The following is a 22,076-nucleotide window of genomic DNA, read 5'->3' on the forward strand; positions in this document are numbered from 1 at the left end:
GCCAACCCGTTCACATCTCTAACCGTTTTTCCCCACTCGACGACACACCCGCCGAGGATCAAACTCTGGTTATTGGCGACTCTGTTTTGAGAAATGTGAAGTTAGCGACACCAGCAACCATAGTCAATTGTCTTCCGGGGGCCAGAGCAGGCGACATTGAAGGAAATTTGAAACTGCTGGCTAAGGCTAAGCGTAAATTTGGTAAGATTGTAATTCACGTTGGCAGTAATGACACCCGGTTACGCCAATCAGAGGTCACTAAAATTAACATTAAATCGGTGTGTAACTTTGCAAAAACAATGTCGGACTCTGTAGTTTTCTCTGGGCCCCTCCCCAATCGGACCGGGAGTGACATGTTTAGCCGCATGTTCTCCTTGAATTGCTGGCTGTCTGAGTGGTGTCCAAAAATGAGGTGGGCTTCATAGATAATTGGCAAAGCTTCTGGGGAAAACCTGGTCTTGTTAGGAGAGACGGCATCCATCCCACTTTGGATGGAGCAGCTCTCATTTCTAGAAATCTGGCCAATTTTCTTAAATCCTCCAAACCGTGACTATCCAGGGTTGGGACCAGGAAGCAGAGTTGTAGTCTTACACACCTCTCTGCAGCTTCTCTCCCCCTGCCATCCCCTCATTACCCCATCCCCGTAGAGACGGTGCCTGCTCCCAGACTACCAATAACCAGCAAAAATCTATTTAAGCATAAAAATTCAAAAAGAAAAAATAATATAGCACCTTCAACTGCACCACAGACTAAAACAGTTAAATGTGGTCTATTAAACATTAGGTCTCTCTCTTCTAAGTCCCTGTTGGTAAATGATATAATAATTGATCAACATATTGATTTATTCTGCCTTACAGAAACCTGGTTACAGCAGGATGAATATGTTAGTTTAAATGAGTCAACACCCCCGAGTCACACTAACTGTCAGAATGCTCGTAGCACGGGCCGGGGCGGAGGATTAGCAGCAATCTTCCATTCCAGCTTATTAATTAATCAAAAACCCAGACAGAGCTTTAATTCATTTGAAAGCTTGTCTCTTAGTCTTGTCCATCCAAATTGGAAGTCCCAAAAACCAGTTTTATTTGTTATTATCTATCGTCCACCTGGTCGTTACTGTGAGTTTCTCTGTGAATTTTCAGACCTTTTGTCTGACTTAGTGCTTAGCTCAGATAAGATAATTATAGTGGGCGATTTTAACATCCACACAGATGCTGAGAATGACAGCCTCAACACTGCATTTAATCTATTATTAGACTCTATTGGCTTTGCTCAAAACGTAAATGAGTCCACCCACCACTTTAATCATATCTTAGATCTTGTTCTGACTTATGGTATGGAAATAGAAGACTTAACAGTATTCCCTGAAAACTCGCTTCTGTCTGATCATTTCTTAATAACATTTACATTTACTCTGATGGACTACCCAGCAGTGGGGAATAAGTTTCATTACACTAGAAGTCTTTCAGAAAGCGCTGTAACTAGGTTTAAGGATATGATTCCTTCTTTATGTTCTCTAATGCCATATACCAACACAGTGCAGAGTAGCTACCTAAACTCTGTAAGGGAGATAGAGTATCTCGTCAATAGTTTTACATCCTCATTGAAGACAACTTTGGATGCTGTAGCTCCTCTGAAAAAGAGAGCTTTAAATCAGAAGTGTCTGACTCCGTGGTATAACTCACAAACTCGTAGCTTAAAGCAGATAACCCGTAAGTTGGAGAGGAAATGGCGTCTCACTAATTTAGAAGATCTTCACTTAGCCTGGAAAAAGAGTCTGTTGCTCTATAAAAAAGCCCTCCGTAAAGCTAGGACATCTTTCTACTCATCACTAATTGAAGAAAATAAGAACAACCCCAGGTTTCTTTTCAGCACTGTAGCCAGGCTGACAAAGAGTCAGAGCTCTATTGAGCTGAGTATTCCATTAACTTTAACTAGTAATGACTTCATGACTTTCTTTGCTAACAAAATTTTAACTATTAGAAAAAAAATTACTCATAACCATCCCAAAGACGTATCGTTATCTTTGGCTGCTTTCAGTGATGCCGGTATTTGGTTAGACTCTTTCTTTCCGATTGTTCTGTCTGAGTTATTTTCATTAGTTACTTCAGCCAAACCATCAACATGTTTATTAGACCCCATTCCTACCAGGCTGCTCAAGGAAGCCCTACCATTATTTAATGCTTCGATCTTAAATATGATCAATCTATCTTTGTTAGTTGGCTATGTACCACAGGCTTTTAAGGTGGCAGTAATTAAACCATTACTTAAAAAGCCATCACTTGACCCAGCTATCTTAGCTAATTATAGGCCAATCTCCAACCTTCCTTTTCTCTCAAAAATTCTTGAAAGGGTAGTTGTAAAACAGCTAACTGATCATCTGCAGAGGAATGGTCTATTTGAAGAGTTTCAGTCAGGTTTTAGAATTCATCATAGTAGAGAAACAGCATTAGTGAAGGTTACAAATGATCTTCTTATGGCCTCGGACAGTGGACTCATCTCTGTGCTTGTTCTGTTAGACCTCAGTGCTGCTTTTGATACTGTTGACCATAAAATTTTATTACAGAGATTAGAGCATGCCATAGGTATTAAAGGCACTGCGCTGCGGTGGTTTGAATCATATTTGTCTAATAGATTACAATTTGTTCATGTAAATGGGGAATCTTCTTCACAGACTAAAGTTAATTATGGAGTTCCACAAGGTTCTGTGCTAGGACCAATTTTATTCACTTTATACATGCTTCCCTTAGGCAGTATTATTAGACGGTATTGCTTAAATTTTCATTGTTACGCAGATGATACCCAGCTTTATCTATCCATGAAGCCAGAGGACACACACCAATTAGCTAAACTGCAGGATTGTCTTACAGACATAAAGACATGGATGACCTCTAATTTCCTGCTTTTAAACTCAGATAAAACTGAAGTTATTGTACTTGGCCCCACAAATCTTAGAAACATGGTGTCTAACCAGATCCTTACTCTGGATGGCATTACCCTGACCTCTAGTAATACTGTGAGAAATCTTGGAGTCATTTTTGATCAGGATATGTCATTCAAAGCGCATATTAAACAAATATGTAGGACTGCTTTTTTGCATTTACGCAATATCTCTAAAATCAGAAAGGTCTTGTCTCAGAGTGATGCTGAAAAACTAATTCATGCATTTATTTCCTCTCGGCTGGACTATTGTAATTCATTATTATCAGGTTGTCCTAAAAGTTCCCTAAAAAGCCTTCAGTTAATTCAAAATGCTGCAGCTAGAGTACTGACGGGGACTAGAAGGAGAGAGCATATCTCACCCATATTGGCCTCTCTTCATTGGCTTCCTGTTAATTCTAGAATAGAATTTAAAATTCTTCTTCTTACTTATAAGGTTTTGAATAATCAGGTTCCATCTTATCTTAGGGACCTCATAGTACCATATCACCCCAATAGAGCGCTTCGCTCTCAGACTGCAGGCTTACTTGTAGTTCCTAGGGTTTGTAAGAGTAGAATGGGAGGCAGAGCCTTCAGCTTTCAGGCTCCTCTCCTGTGGAACCAGCTCCCAATTCAGATCAGGGAGACAGACACCCTCTCTACTTTTAAGATTAGGCTTAAAACTTTCCTTTTTGCTAAAGCTTATAGTTAGGGCTGGATCAGGTGACCCTGAACCATCCCTTAGTTATGCTGCTATAGACGTAGACTGCTGGGGGGTTCCCATGATGCACTGTTTCTTTCTCTTTTTGCTCTGTATGCACCACTCTGCATTTAATCATTAGTGATTGATCTCTGCTCCCCTCCACAGCATGTCTTTTTCCTGGTTCTCTCCCTCAGCCCCAACCAGTCCCAGCAGAAGACTGCCCCTCCCTGAGCCTGGTTCTGCTGGAGGTTTCTTCCTGTTAAAAGGGAGTTTTTCCTTCCCACTGTAGCCAAGTGCTTGCTCACAGGGGGTCGTTTTGACCGTTGGGGTTTTACATAATTATTGTATGGCCTTGCCTTACAATATAAAGCGCCTTGGGGCAACTGTTTGGTGTGATTTGGTGCTATATAAAGAAATTGATTGAATTGATTGATTGATTGACACTTGTTCAAAACCTATAGAGACCAAAACCATTTTTTGCACCAAGCTCCTATGGCAATCGTCTCGCTTTTGGAGCCAACCTCAAACATCCAGTTGAGGAGCTGCAACTTCTATCCCCTTCCAGTTGCTTGATTTTTGACGACCAGACGTTGGGGCTTCAAAAGCACTAGCACCAATAGAACTTACATCTCATGCAGGTTGCTTATTTGTATGTTATTAACAAGCAATACTGTTAAAGTTGCAGCTCATATTACAAATATTCCACCAGCAGACTATGTAGTTAGAGCTCCATCTATCTACCGAGAGGAATTCTGTTTCACGTGATGTCACTAGAGAAATATCGAAGTGGCTGTATTTGCAGTATTTTGGCTTCGCTTTGGCACAGTGTAGAGAAGCTTGAATCTTCGACTGGACTGGGTTGCTTGACGCGAGGACGTTTCGCTTTCGTTTCGCATCTTGTTCAGAAAATCTTGTGTGTTCTCCACATGGTGGTCTGAGTTACCCACTAGAGGAGCCAAAATCCATTTGAGGTACTTGGCCAAATTGTACGTGATGGAATCTGTGCTACATACAATAGGCCTGAGTGGCACGTCCTGTTTGTGGATTTTGGGCGGTCCGTAGATTCATGGAGTGGCGTCCCCAGGGTACAGTCTGTAGTATGTCTGCCTGTCGATGAGTCCCTCTTTCTCCAGGTTTTGGAGGTAGCTAATGATTTTCTTCTTATAGCCGCTCGTCCAACATCACAGGAGAATAACGGAAAGCTTTGTCAGCACTGCAAAAGGACCAAAGCATCCTTATCCTGCCAGCGGATAAAGGCAGATGCACGGTGGTCCTGAACACATCGGACTACGAGGCCAAGATCAACAACTTGCTTAGTGACTCCAACACATACGAACGTCTGAAGAGAGACCCCACGAGCGGCTATAAGAAGAAAATCATTAGCTACCTCCAAAACCTGGAGAAAGAGGGACTCATCGACAGGCAGATATACTACAGACTGTACCCTGGGGACGCCACTCTGTGCATCTATGGACCGCCCAAAATCCACAAACAGGACGTGCCACTCAGGCCTATTGTATGTAGCACAGATTCCATCATGTACAATTTGGCCAAGTACCTCAAATGGATTTTGGCTCCTCTAGTGGGTAACTCAGACCACCATGTGGAGAACACACAAGATTTTGTGAACAAGATCAAGGACCTACAGCTGGAGGCAGATGAAACTATGGTGTCATTTGATGTGACATCGTTGTTCACCTGCATCCCCACTGCTGAGGCCGTCTCAGCTGTGAGGCAGAGACTGCTGGAGGATGTGTCTCTGCTTGAAAGGACCAAACTCACACCAGACCACATCTGCCAACTCTTGGAGATCTGTCTCAACACCACGTATTTCCTGTTTAGGGGGAATTACTACAGACAGATTCATGGTTGTGCGATGGGGTCTCTGGTATCCCCCATTGTGGCCAATCTGTACATGGAGCGAGTGGAGAAGACAGCCTTGACGTCTTTCACGGGCATCTCTCCCAGTCACTGGTTCAGATATGTTGATGACACATGGGTTAAAATTAAGCAACAGCAAGTTGAGGACTTTACAGAACACATCAGCTCGGTGGACGCCAATATCAAGTTCACACGTAAGGATGCCAGAAACAACCATTTAGCCTTCTTGGACTGTGATGTTACGATTGGAGAGAACAGGCAGCTCCAGACAGGGGTTTACAGAAAACCAACTCACACTGACCAATATCTGCTCTTTGGCTCAAACCACCCCCTTGAACACAAGCTCGGGGTGATCAGGACGCTTCAACACAGAGCCCTACAGGTGCCCACAACTGCAGAGGGAAGGGTTAAAGAACAACAATGTGTCTGGAAAGCCCTCACAGTATGTGGGTACCCACGATGGTCCCTGGACAAAGTGCAGAAGTCCCAGAGAACAAAGAGACCAGATAGACAGGAGACGGAGACAAGAAGAAGAGTGTCTCTCCCTTATTTAGCAGGAGTAGGGGAAAACTACAGAGGATCTTCAGACAGCACAAAATCCCAGTTTACTTTAAACTTGTTAACACCTTGAGACAGAAATTAGTTCACCCTAAGGACATGATCCCTAGTTACAAACAGAGCAATGTAGTATATTCTATCAGATGTCAGGAAAAGTGTAACGAACACTACATAGGTGAAACGAAGCAACCTTTACACAAAAGGCTATACCAGCACCGCAGAGAGGGCGCCAGTGGACCTCAGTCTGTGGTTCATCTCCACCTTAAAGACACTAATCACACGTTTAGGACAAGGAAGTTAAAATATTAGCCAGACAGAAGAAATGGTTTGAGAGAGGGGTCAAGGAGGCATTCTTTGTGAAACGTTTGAAACCCAGCCTTAACCGGGGAGGGGGTCTGAGACACACTTTATCCCCTGTTTACAATGGGGTACTCAGGTCAAAGGAGTTTCAGTCTTTTGTTCATGGTAATGAGTCATTCACGTCATCAAGGGAGCCATCAGAAAGTCATCCATCCCATTATTAGAGGGATAGCTGTCCTGTCATTAGGTGTGCTAACTAGAGCACAATAGTTGCTAATTAGAGCTATTGTTTAGTCACTAGCCTATAGCAGTCTGCCTCTCAGTAGGAGGGGTCTGGTTAGGTTTAAAACTCCAGCTTTTGTTGGCTTCTGTTTTATTCTTCTCTACAAGAGTCAGACAGAAGTCAGACTTCCAGAGCAAGAATTTTAGCTGAGGAAGCTTCTGCGATTTGAAGCGAAACGTCCTCGCGTCAAGCAACCCAGTCCAGTCGAAGATTCAAGCTTCTCTACTATGGAAACCACCTGGACAACTGAGAGCCTACACAGAAACTTTGGCACAGTGGAGTTGTCAATCTTTTTTTCTGCATGACAGCCACACGCACACCCACACACACACACACACACACACACACATACTTGCTTGCATTGAACTCAATCTGCTTTAAGTGAGATAAGATGAAGTCTCTTTACTGCTCCTGTGGTCTCACTTTTTTTGCACTGACCTACTGGCCAAGTGATACAATGAAAAGCTTCACCTCCATCTCTCTGCAGGAGGGTGATAAAGCCAGCTGCACACCACATGCACATACACATATTCAAATACACACACACACACGACACACTATCTTTTGACAATCACCCGGACACAGTGGAAGCTCGGCCTTAACTCAGCTCCATGGCAACAGTCCAAGTACAGCATGTTGTTTGTGTGCTGATCAAGGTTGGAAGAAACTTACATGCCGGTCTTTATTAGAAAACACTGCACACACACAGACAGAGAGAGCAGCGATAGATTGATCTGGTGATGCTCAGATATGGCTGACAGGGTTAATTGGTTTTCAGAGGGCATGTAGAGAGGGACTGACACTGACCACATTACTGCAGCGACGCCAGAGAGAGAGAGAGAGAGAGGAGCAGAAAGAAAATACATGAAAGGGATGACATTCAAGCACTAAGTACCAGGAAAACAGGAGGTTGAAGAAATGTAATATTTTACCTTCAAAGGTGAAGAGAATTAATTTGAGAACTTTTTGTAAGGATTACCAGATGAAGACCAGACTGAAAGATGATGTGAGGAAGCAAGAAAAAAGAAGGAAAATTCCTACTGTTTTACATTTTTTTAATTAATCACTTGTTAAAGCAGCAGTGCCTTTTTATGGTCAAGTCTGGAAGTATGTGCCGGTGCAGCGTGTTGCCGCATCCACCACTCTACGGATCTGTCCTGGATCCTTGTTGGTCCTTCCCCCGAGCCATCTCAACCTCTCAAAGTTAACTATCTGTCTGCTTCAAGGCCTTTTTATGCTTCTACTGTCATGGAGAATTTAGAACAAAGTCCCTACTCACCAGACATGAGTCTAATACCCCGTCACACATAGCCGGAATCACGCAGAATGGCGTCGGAATGACGAATCAGCGCACATCCGAAAAGTGTCGGATTTCAGTTCCAAAACATTCTGACAGCCACCTGCAGAAGTCCACACAGTTGGGCAAAATCGGCCAGCAGCCCCGAGTATGTTGCACATTTTCAAAACCCTCCAGGTGCCGCGAGATGGGACACCTATCCAGCGGAGGTCCATGTGCAATCTGAGGACCATCTGACCGCAATTTACATATTCTGATGGTGGCAAAACAGGATCCGAATTGATTTGAGCGCATACGAGGGAACCTCGAGATGGATTTGGCATGGCAAAGCCTGCCGGTATGACTTGCACATGCCACGTATAACAATTGTCCACAAAAATCAGAGAGAATCAAAGTCTCAAAGCAACATTTTTTTATTTTTTGCCGGCAAAAAAGAAAGCAACATCCACAGAGTCTTCAGGAACACTAGGACAGCTTCAAAGAGACAATGACTGCCAATGCATTTTTATACACATCAGGGGTCAGCAACTCCGCCCAAAAGGAGTGGCCTTTCTAAATGTAGCACTTCTTGCACCAATAAAAACAGCTATTAATGGCATCATTATACAAATGCAAATTAGTTAATTTCTTGGAAATCCCCCAGCCAGGGAGTTCTCTCTCTGTCAGGGTGGAGGTGTTAAAAAAAATCTTTTTCATGGAAAATTACCAGGCTAGTGGGTTCATCTCTGGTAAATGCCACGTCTTTAATCCAGTATTCATTTTCTTCACAGATTAATTGTTTCACTCAAATTATAGGATGTGGAACAGATTGAGGGTGGAGCTCAAGCAATGTCCAAGCATGAACCAGTTTAAGCAGCGGTATAGGTACATGGTTTTTTCTCGGTATAAGGAGGAGGAAGGGTGTTGAGGGTTAGGGTGTTTTGTTGATCATTGTTTAGTTGTGTGCACTTTGTTTTTCTATCTTGTAAATATGTAGTATAAAATCACACGCATTGCATATGTATGTAGGTATGTGTGTATGTAGGTATGTGTATATATGTATGTATCTACACTAGAGATGTTTATGATGACGGGACTTGAGTTTGTGTTGTGTTAAATGTGTTTGTAGCATGGCCCAAGCAGAGGGTCACCCCTTAGAGTCTGATCTGCTTGACGTTTCTTCCTCAATACATCGGAGGGAGTCTTTCCTTACCACTGTCACCTGTGTGCTTGCTCTGGGGGTTGTAATGAGTGCATATATATGTATGTTCGTATGTATATAAGGGGTGGGCTTTTATAAGCTTTGCTTCTGCTCACCTGCTTTTGGTCACACATGTCACGGTGGAATTGTCTTGTGTATCACTTTTTTTGTTACTGTTGAGTTTGTGTTCCAAATAAATTCATTCATTCACTCATTCATTCATACATTTAACTCCAAATTCTGGTCTTATAGTTTCAAACAAACCCCTTTTCTGGCATTACATATTATCGTGATAAGTTTTTCATTAGCACATCATCTTTCTTTAACAAACAATTACACTACACTACTACTTCATAACACCGTGGCCACGCAATCGCTTTGTGAACCTTTGAAAGTTCTCCATTAGGGTTGGTGGATGTCAAAGTGAAATTCATCGCCAGAACAGTAGGGGGTGTGATGTTTTTCTGGCACACTATCCCATGAAGGTTATTGATTGTGAAACCGGAAAAATGAGATTCCAGAAATTATGTAGTTAGCAGACCAACCACAGCATTTGTGGCCTCCATGTGGTCTCCATCATCTCAGCGTGTAGTCACAAATTTTAGGAGGTGCGCGTCAGGTTATGGAGAGAGGCTCAGAGGGTGTTTGCAACAGTGCAGCGGGATCTGCGTGGCAGCAGACCTGTGAATACAGAGTAGCATGAATTGGGTTTCAGCGAGGTGAACATGAGCATCATCTTGGCCTTTTTTCCACTTGCCGGAGGCCTCACCACTGAGGCACATGCATGCTGGCTCATACTTACGTAGACGTGCCACATGATCACGTTCCCTCACAATGCAAGCAGTATACCTCACATGAGTCTCACTAATTAACCGTTTGATTAACACAAAGTCATTCCAGTGATATCCAAGAACCCTCCAGAGAGACTACTAGCAAAGACATCCACTCAGCGTCGTTGGTTACCATCCAAATCTGAGAACATGCACATAACAAAAACACATGCAGGACAGAGTTTTTTAGTAGGGGCACTGTAGTGTCTTGGAAAATAAGACACAAATTTTAAAGCATTGAGCATTATCCTTGTATATTTGATCCTCAACTGCATTTATTATTGAAGTGAGACTTGAACTGTACCACCAGAGTTAGAAAAACATTATTATTATTATTATTACTACTATTGTTATTAGTAAATTTAAACAGTTACATATTTCAACCTAGATGGTTTGACATTTTAGCCAAAGGTCCTGCTTATATGTATTTTGATGTAGATTAATCTACAACCTCTGGCAAAAATTATGGAATCACCGGCCTCTGAGGATGTTCATTCAGTTGTTTAATTTTGTAGAAAAAAAGCAGATCACAGACATGACACATAACTAAAGTCATTTCAAATGGCAATTTTCTGGCTTTAAGAAACACTATAAGAAATCAAGAAAAAAAGATTGTGGCAGTCAGTAACAGTTACTTTTTTAGACCAAGCAGAGGAAAAAAATATGGAATCACTCAATTCTGAGGAAAAAATTATGGACTCACCCTGTAAATTTTCATCCCCAAAACTAACACCTGCATCATATCAGATCTGCTCGTTAGTCTGCATCTAAAAAGGAGTGAACACACCTTGGAGAGCTGTTGCACCAAGTGGACTGACATGAATCATGGCTCCGACACGAGAGATGTCAATTGAAACAAAGGAGAGGATTATCAAACTCTTAAAAGAGAGTAAATCATCACGCAATGTTGCAAAAGATGTTGGTTGTTCACAGTCAGCTGTGTCTAAACTCTGGACCAAATACAAACAACATGGGAAGGTTGTTAAAGGCAAACATACTGGTAGACCAAGGAAGACATCAAAGCGTCAAGACAGAAAACTTAAAGCAATATGTCTCAAAAATCGAAAAATGTACAACAAAACAAATGAGGAACGAATGGGAGGAAACTGGAGTCAACGTCTGTGACCGAACTGTAAGAAACCGCCTAAAGGAAATGGGATTTACATACAGAAAAGCTAAACGAAAGGCATCATTAACACCTAAACAGAAAAAAACAAGGTTACAATGGGCTAAGGAAAAGCGACTGTGGATGACTGGATGAAAGTCATATTCAGTGATGAATCTCGAATCTGCATTGGGCAAGGTGATGATGCTGGAACTTTTGTTTGGTGCCTTTCCAATGAGATTTATAAAGATGACTGCCTGAAGAGAACATGTAAATTTCCACAGTCATTGATGATATGGGGCTGCATGTCAGGTAAAGGCACTGGGGAGATGGCTATCATTACATCATCAATAAATGCACAAGTTTATGTTGATATTTTGGACAATTGAAAGGATGTTTGGGGATGATGAAATCATTTTTCAAGATGATAATGCATCTTGCCATAGAGCAAAAACTGCAAAAACATTCCTTGCAAAAAGACACATAGGGTCAATGTCATGGCATAGGGTCAATGTCAATGAGCAGATCTGATTTGATGCAGGTGTTAATTTGGGGGATGACAATTTACAGGGTGATTCCATAATTTTTTCCTCAGAATTGAGTGATTCCATATTTTTTTCCTCTGCTTGGTCTAAAAAAGTAACCGTTACTGACTGCCACAATCTTTTTTTGCTTGATTTCTTATAGTGTTTCTTAAAGCCAGAATGTTGCCATTTGAAATGACTTTAGTTTTGTGTCATGTCTGTGATCTGCTTTTTTTCTACAAAATTAAACAACTGAATGAACATCCTCTGAGGCCGGTGATTCCATAATTTTTGCCAGGGGTTGTATTTCAGTTTCACTCTTATAAACGAGTGGTTATAAACCAGTGGCTTTAATAACGACTATATTATTCAGCGCTGTAAATGACCTCATTTTACATCTCATCGAATGTTTGTTTTTGACTGAGGGTGAACAAGATCAGAATTTTGAGTAGAAATTTTTGGCTGATGCCAAACTGCATGTTTTTTTCTTACCAGTCTTAGTCCAGCAACTTAGTTGCATTTGTTGGTGATGAATGTTTCACTGACCTTATTGTTGTGGACAAACTTGTGATCCCATTGATGAAATCATTGGATGCCCTGATGACTAGAGAAGTTGAGTGAGGAATCAGTGTCTGGGTTTGTGATTGTCCTGGATCAAGACCAATAGCCAGGCTTTCGTTGACTTCTGGACTCGGCTATCTGTTTGGGCCCAATGTGCCTTTTAAAGAGAAATATTAGTTGTTCATAAGGGTCTCCCTGAGTAGCAGCATATTTGTCACAGTGTCATTCCAGCAGTATCCAAGGATTATCTAGAGAACAACTACTGTCGTACCAAATTCATCCACTTGTCATCTTAGCTCATTAGTTAGCATCTTTATCCTTTACCAGACTTGGACTGTTGTACCAGATTCATCCACTTGTCATCTTAGCTCATTAGTTACCATCTTTATCCTTTACCCGACTTGGACTTTCATTCTGCAGCAAAGGTATCTGTGCCACCACAATTCTCTCTTGAGTGATTTCATGAATCCATAGGCTTCTCACAGACTCTTGACCTCATAGCTCATATGAGAGAACAAAGAGGATCAGACCTGTATCAGACTGTATTGATCTGTCTGGACTGACTGTAGGTGCCTGTCTTACATTATACTCTTAGACACATTGCTCAGAGCCACCTCTTCCTCACTGAGATGCTGCAGTCAACCAAATGCACACAGTGATGGAAGATCATAAGTGCATTCCTTGTTATTGCCCCTCTCTGATTTTTTTTCCAGTCAACGGTTCATTTTTCCAAGTGGTTTTCCAGTCAAAGGCCAATGGTGATGTAATCAGTATCTGCTGCAAAGGTTTCACTCTATGTCCTTGGAGAAAGTCAAGTTATTTTATTTGTCCTCTTAAGTCCATATCAGGGGAATTAGTAAGACCCTTCGGCTGCTTCCTTGTTTTGCACTCAAGGTTGCCACAGCAAATCCAGGTTGGATCTGCATGTTTATGCCAGATGCCCTTCCTGACGCAACTCCACATTACATGGAGAAATGTGGCAGGGATGGGATTGGAACCGAGAACCTTCCGCACTGAAACCAAGTTCATTAACCACTTGGCCACCACCCTCCATATCAGGGGAATTACGGTAGCTACTGTATATTTCTGTAAACAGCACTGCTGTCAGTTTGGATCAATTTAGTGCATCAGACCAACAGAAGAACCTACATTAGAGAGGGAGAGGGTGCATGGTGGAGCAAGCGGTTGTAAGCTTGGTCGCCAACGGGAAGGTCCCCAGTTTGAGGCCCTCTGTGCTACTTTATCCTTGTATATCTAGAATTGCAGCAATAAAGGCATCCATAAAATCTGCATGTAATCGACATCTGGGTCCATATCTGAACTGGTGTGATGACCCCAAACGAGGTGAAACGCCAAAAGAAATTAGTTTGGAAAAACATATACAGTATTAGAGGTTATAAATATGAATAAAATGTCAGTATATAATTATGTCTGACTGAGTGAGTTGTGAATGAAACACTTGGATGGTTTACAACAGTGATTCCAAAAGGAAGGGCTGCCGTGCCATGCCCCCCCAGTGGGCTGTGAAGGTACTGCAAGTGGGCTGTGAGAGGTCATTAAAAATGAACAAATAAGTGATTTTTTTTATTTTTTTATTTATGTGCTGTGTTTTATGGATTATAAGATGCATCTGTCAAAAAATGCATCACGAAGAAGAAAAACAACATGTTTTAGTGCGGTATAAGTCATTTTTGAAATATATATTTCACAAGAATTCAAGAAGAACAATGGTAACAATCTGGGAACAGTCACACACAAGCCAAAAGAATTTTTGTGTACCATTATACCCCTGTTTTTTAATGTACCAGTCACTTTGGAATATAAGTCAAATGACCTCCCAAACTTGTAATCAAAATTGTGATTAAATATTTAGGTGAGCCTCGTAAAAACTTCTGGCTTCAAATTGGGCTGCGGTTTGGAAAGTTTGATAATATCTGGTATACGAGTTAGATTTCATGTGCAGACGTACAGTTTGGTATACATTTGAGCACTGACAAATTTTTATTAAATTTTTCTCTGAGTGCATGAAAGCACAACAAATATAAACTCATAATAGAGCTTTAATACCAGGCAAAATATTTTCAAGCTGGGTGAATGTTGTGACTGTTGTCAGAGGCATTTAGTGTCATTGGCCCCTCCAGCGTTGCTATTGCAACTTATAGGATTATTGTACTGGTCCAGTTCAGATTTGTTTTTGTGACGATTTTGTCGACGGTGCAGTAACACCAAGCTTAGAGCTGTTCACCCACAAACAAATGTGCTACTTCTAGACATGCATTTTGTTTCTTCATTTACTTTTCACTTACAGCAGCTTGCGTGTTGGTCTCATCGTCTCATCTCATTTCATCAGAAACTCATATGGTCTCCAGACATCTGTGAATTTAAATTGACAAAACTGTCCATTTAAGTGTCTCTTCTTCAAGTTAGCCGGACTTGTAGCAGACACATGCATTATTCCTCACACATGCACTCATCTTCTTATGCACGCTGCATTATGTGCAACCTAATCAAAAATTAATTATGCACAAATGCCCTTGAATCTTAAAAAAGATGCTTGTGAAATTGCAAGTGAAAAGCGCCCCCTCCCCACCCCACAAAAAAATAAGTAATTAAAATATTGAAGTACCCTTTTTGCATTTTGCTCTATCAACATGCACTTTGTTGATTTGTCAAATATTCACACATGAACAGTTCTGCCATGCCCCAGTGGGCCACTTCAGGCAAGGTATGCAGTCTGTGTAAGAAAGGAAAAAAAAAAGGGAGCTGATTTTAGTCAGGAAATGACAGCCTGAAGGAGAGCGAGAAAATGCACAGTGCAGGCAGCAGCAGGAGAATTGCAGAGCCCACAGAAAACACTGTGTCAACAAAATAAAACAACCAATATCACCCTGACAACCCCACAACCCCCCAAAAAAGAAAAATCAACTATTGAGTGGTGGGAGATGGACTGATATGAGCACAGAGGGTACAGAATCGCTCCTTTTACACGTTGACCTTGTGAGAGACGCATTCACAAGACAAGAGCTTTCAAACCGAGTCGTCCCAATTAATACAAAGCACGGTTTCAAAAATGTGAAATCCTCACATTTTATCCCTGCCTCCTTTTCCCTGTGCACATCATACCCACAGTCCTGAAACAGCCTGTCCGTCACAGTCACACTCATTTCACCGCAACGCCGGCATGATGTGACTAAGAAAGTTGTAGAGTGCCGTAAAGCAGAGACATCGGCAAATTCCCCACAGATGTTTCAGTAAAATAAATAAGACTGCAGTAATATCTAATGAGGTCACCGACGCAGAAAGAGAACAATCTATTTTTGTAACGATTTATTAACTCCTGTGCTGGGAGCTAACTAACATATTTGTTTCTTTTTGTTTATAGCTGCTTGTCTTAGTCAGTTTAGTTCTCTGCCTCTTAAATGCCACAGTTGTTTTGCATGGATCTCAAGAAATTTAAAGTGTGTTCACATTCACATGTTCACATATTTCTGTTAAAATTTGCTTTTGGAAGAAACCCGAAAGCTGTACCATAATTATGATAATTTCACCATGTAATTATTATTGTTGTTCTTTTTATTATTTTTTTTATTTTTTACTTTGATGGTGGGAGGTTAAGAACTTTGAACAGAATTATTTAACAAAAACAAGCATTTTTATACAACCACTGGATGTGTATGAATTAGTGGAAATTCATACTTTAAAAGTTTAGATCCAGTTGAACAAAATATGTTTTTCCTCATAGCGGAGTGATCTTAAAAAAACAAGTGCACAATAACAAATGGGCCCAGAAAAATGCAGTGGATCTGGAAAGTATTTACAACGCTGCACCTTTTCTACATTTTGTCATGTTACAGCCTTATTGCAGAATGGATGATTTTTTCGACAAAATTCTAATAAAAAAGTTTTTTTTTTAGATTTTTGCAAATTGATTAAAAATAAAAAAAACTAAGAAATCACATGTACATACTGTAACTGGTCACAGCCTTTGCCATTGAGCTCAAACTTGAGCTCAAGTGCAACCTGTTTCCACTGATCATCCTTCTGCATCCTCTCTGCAGCTTAATTGGAGTCCACAATTCACTTGACTGGACACCATTTGGAAAGGCACACACCTGTCAACATATAAGGTCCCACAGTTGACAGTGCATGTCAGAGTACAAACCAAGCATGAAGTCAAAGGAATTGTCTGTAGACCTCCAAGACAGGATTGTCTTGAGGTACAAATCTGGGGAAGGCTACAGAAACATTTCTGCTGCTTTGAAGGTCTCAATGAGCACAGTCATCCGTCATCTGTAAATGGAAGAACTTCAGATTCACCACGACTCTTCCTTCAGCTGCGCGCCCATCCAAACTGAGCGATCGGTAGTCGGGGAGGTGATCAAGAACCTGATGGTCACACTATCAGAGCTCCAGTATTCCTTTGTCAAGGGAGAACCTTCCAGAAGGACAACCATCTCTGCAGCAATCCACCAATCAGGTCTGTATGGTAGAGTGGCCAGACGGAAGCCACTCCTTAGTAAAAGGCACATGGCAGCCCACCTGGAATTTACCAAAAGGCACCTGAAGGACTCTCAGACCATGAGAAACAAAATTCTTTGGTCTGATGAGACAAAGATTGAACTCTTTGGCATGAATGCCAGGTGTCATGTTTGGAGGAAACCAGGCACCATCAATACAATGAAGCATGGTGGTGGCAGCATCATGCTGTGGGGACGTTTTTCAGTGGGAGGAACTGGGAGACTAGTCAGGATTGAGGGAAAGATAAAAGCAACAATGTACAGAGACATCCTGGATGAAAACCTGTTCCAGAGCGCTCTTGACCTCAGACTGGGGTGACGGTTCATCTTTCAGCAGGACAGTGACCCTAAACACACAGCTAAGATATCAAAGGAGTGGCTTCAGGACAACTCTGTGAATGTCCTTGAGTGGCCCAACCAGAGCCCAGACCTGAGGTTGATTGAACATCTCTGGACAGATCTGAAAATGGCTGTCCACCATCGCTCCCCATCCAGCCTGATGGTGCTTGAGAGGTGCTACAAAGAGGAACAAGCAAAACTGCCCAAAGATAGGTGCACCAAGCTTGTGGCATCATATTCAAGAAGACTTGAGGCTGTAATTGCTGCCAAAGATGCATCAACAAAGTATTGAGCAAATTATGTGAATACTTATGTACATGTGATTTCTTAGTTTTTTGTTTTTTTTAATAAATTTACCAAATTTTCAAAAGTAATTTTTTTCATGTTGTCATTATGGGGTGTTGTGAGTAAAATTTTGATGGAAGCAATGAATTTACTCCATTTTGGAATAAGGCTGTAACATAACAAAATGTGGAAAAAGTGAAGCACTGTGAATACTTTCCAGATGCACTGTACATCACGTAAGAGGTCTGTGCTGTCTGGATGGTGTGTGTGTGTGTGTGTGTGTGTGTGTGTGTGTGTGTGTGTGTGTGTGTGTGTGTGTGTGTGTGTGTGTGTGTGTGTGTGTGTGTGTGTGTGTGTGTGTGTGTGTTTTGACCTGAGATAGCTGCTGATCTTGTCGGCTTTAAATTTCATCTGACAGACATGTTGTCGTAATATGCTAATAATCCAACTTATTGAATCTGCAGAACAAGGATACAAGTTGATTTGTGGAGTTTCAGTATATTTGTCACAATAGATTTTTTTTTTTACCTCCACAGGGGATTATACTCCCAAATCTCAGGTATTAGTGGGTTTACCACGGGGATTACGCCATTGTACCTGATTCATGACTGGTCCAAGCAGATAATGCACCAGTATGAAATCAAGCATACCTCCAAAACAAAAGTGTCCTGAACAAAAGTAAGGACAGTCTTCAGATTATTAATCACCAGCACTGTCAAAAGCTGGTGGTTTTTCCCTAACAGGCCTGCCTAATGTGTGACTGCAGCAAATTTATAACGGTGGTTCTGTGTTGTGCTACATAGATACTGAGGCATTCATTAGACGGAGAGGTTATATTAGAAATGAGGCTTCGCCTTGGGTCCCAGTCTCATTAACATAAACATGTAATCCTGTCATGTGGGGGCCCTTCAAGTCAAAAGAGACTGCATAATGACTGAATAGAACCATGCTAGTTAGACTTGCTATAATGCAGTTTATATCCACTGTACAGTAGCTACAGGCAGCAGATTTATTTGTAGATAACTGTAATTACGTGTTCAACTGAGTGAGTCACTTAATGCATCATAGATAGTTCTAGTTCTACCGAACTCATACCATTAAGAATATCAGCAACTTTTAAAATTGCAACAGACCGTTTCTTTTTCCCTTAACTTTACGATAGAGAGAAACAGACTGTGGCAATAATGACATTTACAACAATGCCCATGACATAAACGGTATCGTAAACACCAGACACTGCTCACTGTATGCAGGCTTGGCTGAGAGTTGGAATGTATACAGTCCGTGTGACTGTGATAAATTTTAGTCTGGGTGTCGAGCAGGATTTCGTGCTTCCTGAGGTGAATACAAACTTACAAACCAGCCATGGCCTACACAATTATGTATGATCACATTCTCAGAATGGTGGCTACAGCTAGGTGGAGGTCACTGAAAGATTACACAGGGGTCAAAATTTTAAAAGCTCCAATCATATTGAAAAATATATCCCATTATTTGTCTGATCTTAAAGATTCCAAATGGGTATTCAAAAGACCATTATGGAGTTTTATATAGGTATATAGTACATACACATAAAGGTGTTTTCTCTGTCTTCTTGCAGTTGGGTGAGGACACCTTCAACCGTGCCAAGTTGCTGAATGTCGGCTATAGAGAGACTTTAAAAGATGCAGAATATGACTGCTTCATCTTCAGCGATGTGGACCTGATCCCCATGGATGACCGCAACCTCTACCACTGCTATGACCAGCCAAGACATTTCGCCATTGCCATGGACAAGTTTGGCTTCAGGTGAGGTTATGATGATCACTCTTATTGATGTTACAGGAAAAGTGGGAGCCCTTGTTTTTATTTGCTTTCTTCTCACACTTTTTAATGACACCTTAAATAAAAGTGGAGAAATTATAGACATTCATTTTTCTCGATAGTCGAGTTCATGTCTCTGGGTCTTCAGCCTCGGACATCCAGAGACACCTGGCAAGACCTTTTGGAGTCATGAGATTACTGGACAGAGGTGATTAGTGATGCCGATACTTTTGCAGGAAAGTTAACATTCAAGTCTTTTGGGTCCTGATGATTCCTGTCTTACTGTGTGGTTGTGAGACACGGATCCTAACTATTGCCGTAAGGTGATGACTGGATGTCTTTGGTACTTGGTTTCTTTATAAAATCCTTGGGTACAATGGGAATGGCTTTGTGTTAATGAACTTTTACTTTGGAAGACTCAGTTGAGAAGCCAGGGAACACCTGCAAAACATTTTGGGCTTGTAGCATGTTTCTGTGAACATGATCCAGCATGCGGGGGTCTCATTGTTGAGGACCCTAACATCTGAAGAAGTTCAAGTAGGATAAACGATTTAATTTAATACATTAAAATATTTCTATAATTGTTATTAATGAGAGTTAAGATTGAGCGCTTTTCATTTTTCCGCATTGTGTGCCTCTTGATTTTTTGGGGTACAAAAATTATATACAGTATGTTGTGCATTTAGCTTAATTAATCGCAAAGCTAACGATTAATTAGATTAACTAATTAATCACCTAACAACCTTCAAAAAAAAGTTTGATGTTTTTTGGAATAGCAATGCCTGGATCTGTTTTACTGTTATACTTAACTTTATTATTGCAAAGACATTCAACATCTTCTTTAAAACAGTTCATTTTAACAGGTGACTTGTGATTGTCCATAATCAAAAGTGGAGCAGGAGCAGTTTATCTGTTAATATTGTACTCAGTTACCTGAAAAAGCTAAGCAACTATTTTTTCTAATTATTAAAATATGAAATACATTAAGGTTTTAAGTAAATTTTAAGTGTTGAGTTTATCAAGATATGTGATTTGAATTTTTTATTTTCTTTGACAACTTATCAACTATGATAATTCTGATTAATTGTAAAATAAACAACAGAACCAACTATAACAAAAATAACTATTAATCGGAAGCCTACTCTGCAATCAGTTTCAAAGTGTTTGAATGTTCCAAACCTGTTTAATACACTGAATCACTCAATGCTGTTAATATTGATACTGCAGAATTTCATGTTGAATTCAAATGATTGATATTTCTTTATTTGAGCTCATTTTTGTGCATTACTGATGCAAATTAAAGATTGTTAAATGCTGTCATTAGCACGACACACAAACAACAGCAACCCTTGTAATTACACTGCACATGTAATTGTATGACAGGTTGTTGCGCCCAAAATTACATTCAAATAGTTAGTGCCGTCTACATCATATGATCCACTTTCCGGTATTGTGCTTACAATATACTGTAATCTGTACATATATTCACCATGGATATATGCATATTTTGTAAAAATGTAACAGCAAAATCTTTGTTGCTGACATTTAATTAAATTATAATTTATTCAATGGAATTTTATTCTCAGTCGTCAAAGATTTTTCCTGCTTAAAGTGTCTTTTTGCATAATGACACCACGCTTGCTCCTCATTTTTGTAAAAGCATTGGAAAGATTGATTAATTTCCCAAACACTGGCAATGAATGCAACATAGTGAGCCAAAAGCTGTCAATCCACAAGAGTTATCCCATTGAAAACCCTCAGAATCCCCGGCCCCTCAAATAAACTAATGATACCTGGCAACAAATACAGTGTCAGGGTGAATCAAGAGTTGTAGCTATATAAATAACAATGAATCCTTTTAGACATAATAATAATAATAATAATAATAATAATAATACTTTATTTGGATGGCGCACTCAAAAAATACAAAGTGCTATACATAATAAAATTACAGAAGAAAAAAACAAATGAAAAAAATAGCAAGGAAGTCAAAAAAGTAAGAATAAAAATGTAATTAAAAGATAGAGTCTGCTCACATCTGACTGCACGCTATTCATCAGAATCAACAAAATCAGTATGTTTTTTGGTTTGGGTTTTTTTTTTTTTTTTTTTTTTGGCTATGGAAAGAAAAATGAAGAAAGCTTGTAAAGGCGAAGCCTTGTGATGAAAATCAATGGAAGGGTAAGACTGGACCAGCTCGTTATAGAGAACTGGGCTCCAAGGTCAAAGTGGTGTGACTCCCCATTCACATCAGAATGTAATTTTTTCCTTCTTTATTGGAAAAATAACATAGAGGAAGCATCCAAATTGAAGGAAACAAACCAGCAAGCACAGTAGAAAGACACAGACAAATAAGATCTGATAGTCGATTACGTTCAGGCATCATACAGACTGACTCCAATGTGTTGTGGCACAAAGTAATGTTAGTTTTAACTGCCAGTGGTATCCAGTATTTCTGCAATTTCACTTCACGAATGAAACGTTGTCTGCTTTTAAATACAAAAAGAACTATATATATATATATATATATATATATATATAGTGAAAACATAGGCAGAGAAAGTGGCATTAAATGTAACTCACCAAACTTGGTGTATCTGTTACACATCGGGATCCCAAAAAGGATATTGGTTTTGAGGTCAAAAAGTCAAAGCCATTGGAGCATATTTTGAAAAAATAATCTGAGAGCAATAACGTCTTTTTGCCTGCCTCATTGTCACCAAACTTGGTATGTGTGTTCAGTATATTGACTCCAAGAAGCCTTTTGTCTTTAAATGGTAAATGGACTGCATTTATATAGCACCTTTCCATCTGCATCAGACACTCAAAGCACTTTACAATAATGCCTCACATTCACCCCGATGTCAGGGTGCTGCCATACAAGGTGCTCACTACACACTGGGAGCAACTAGCCCAAGGGCTCTTAGTGATTTTCCGGTCAGGCTGGGATTTGAACCGAGGATCGTCTGGTCTCAAGCCCAACGCTTAACCACT

At 40.5% G+C, this 22,076-nt stretch overlaps 1 protein-coding gene across 1 annotated transcript in view; it reads left to right on the plus strand.

Annotated features, from left to right (window-relative positions):
* The window catches only part of b4galt2 (UDP-Gal:betaGlcNAc beta 1,4- galactosyltransferase, polypeptide 2), a 410,711-nt gene that overhangs the window by 319,002 nt on the left and 69,633 nt on the right, over positions 1-22,076 (plus strand). Inside the window, exon 5 of the mRNA XM_034182936.1 lies at positions 18,880-19,067. Coding sequence (XP_034038827.1) covers positions 18,880-19,067 — 188 coding nt within the window. The remainder of the gene's footprint in view (positions 1-18,879; positions 19,068-22,076) is intronic.

The sequence above is a fragment of the Thalassophryne amazonica genome, chromosome 12 (assembly GCF_902500255.1).
Source record: "Thalassophryne amazonica chromosome 12, fThaAma1.1, whole genome shotgun sequence".
Taxonomy (NCBI): Eukaryota; Metazoa; Chordata; class Actinopteri; order Batrachoidiformes; family Batrachoididae; genus Thalassophryne; species Thalassophryne amazonica.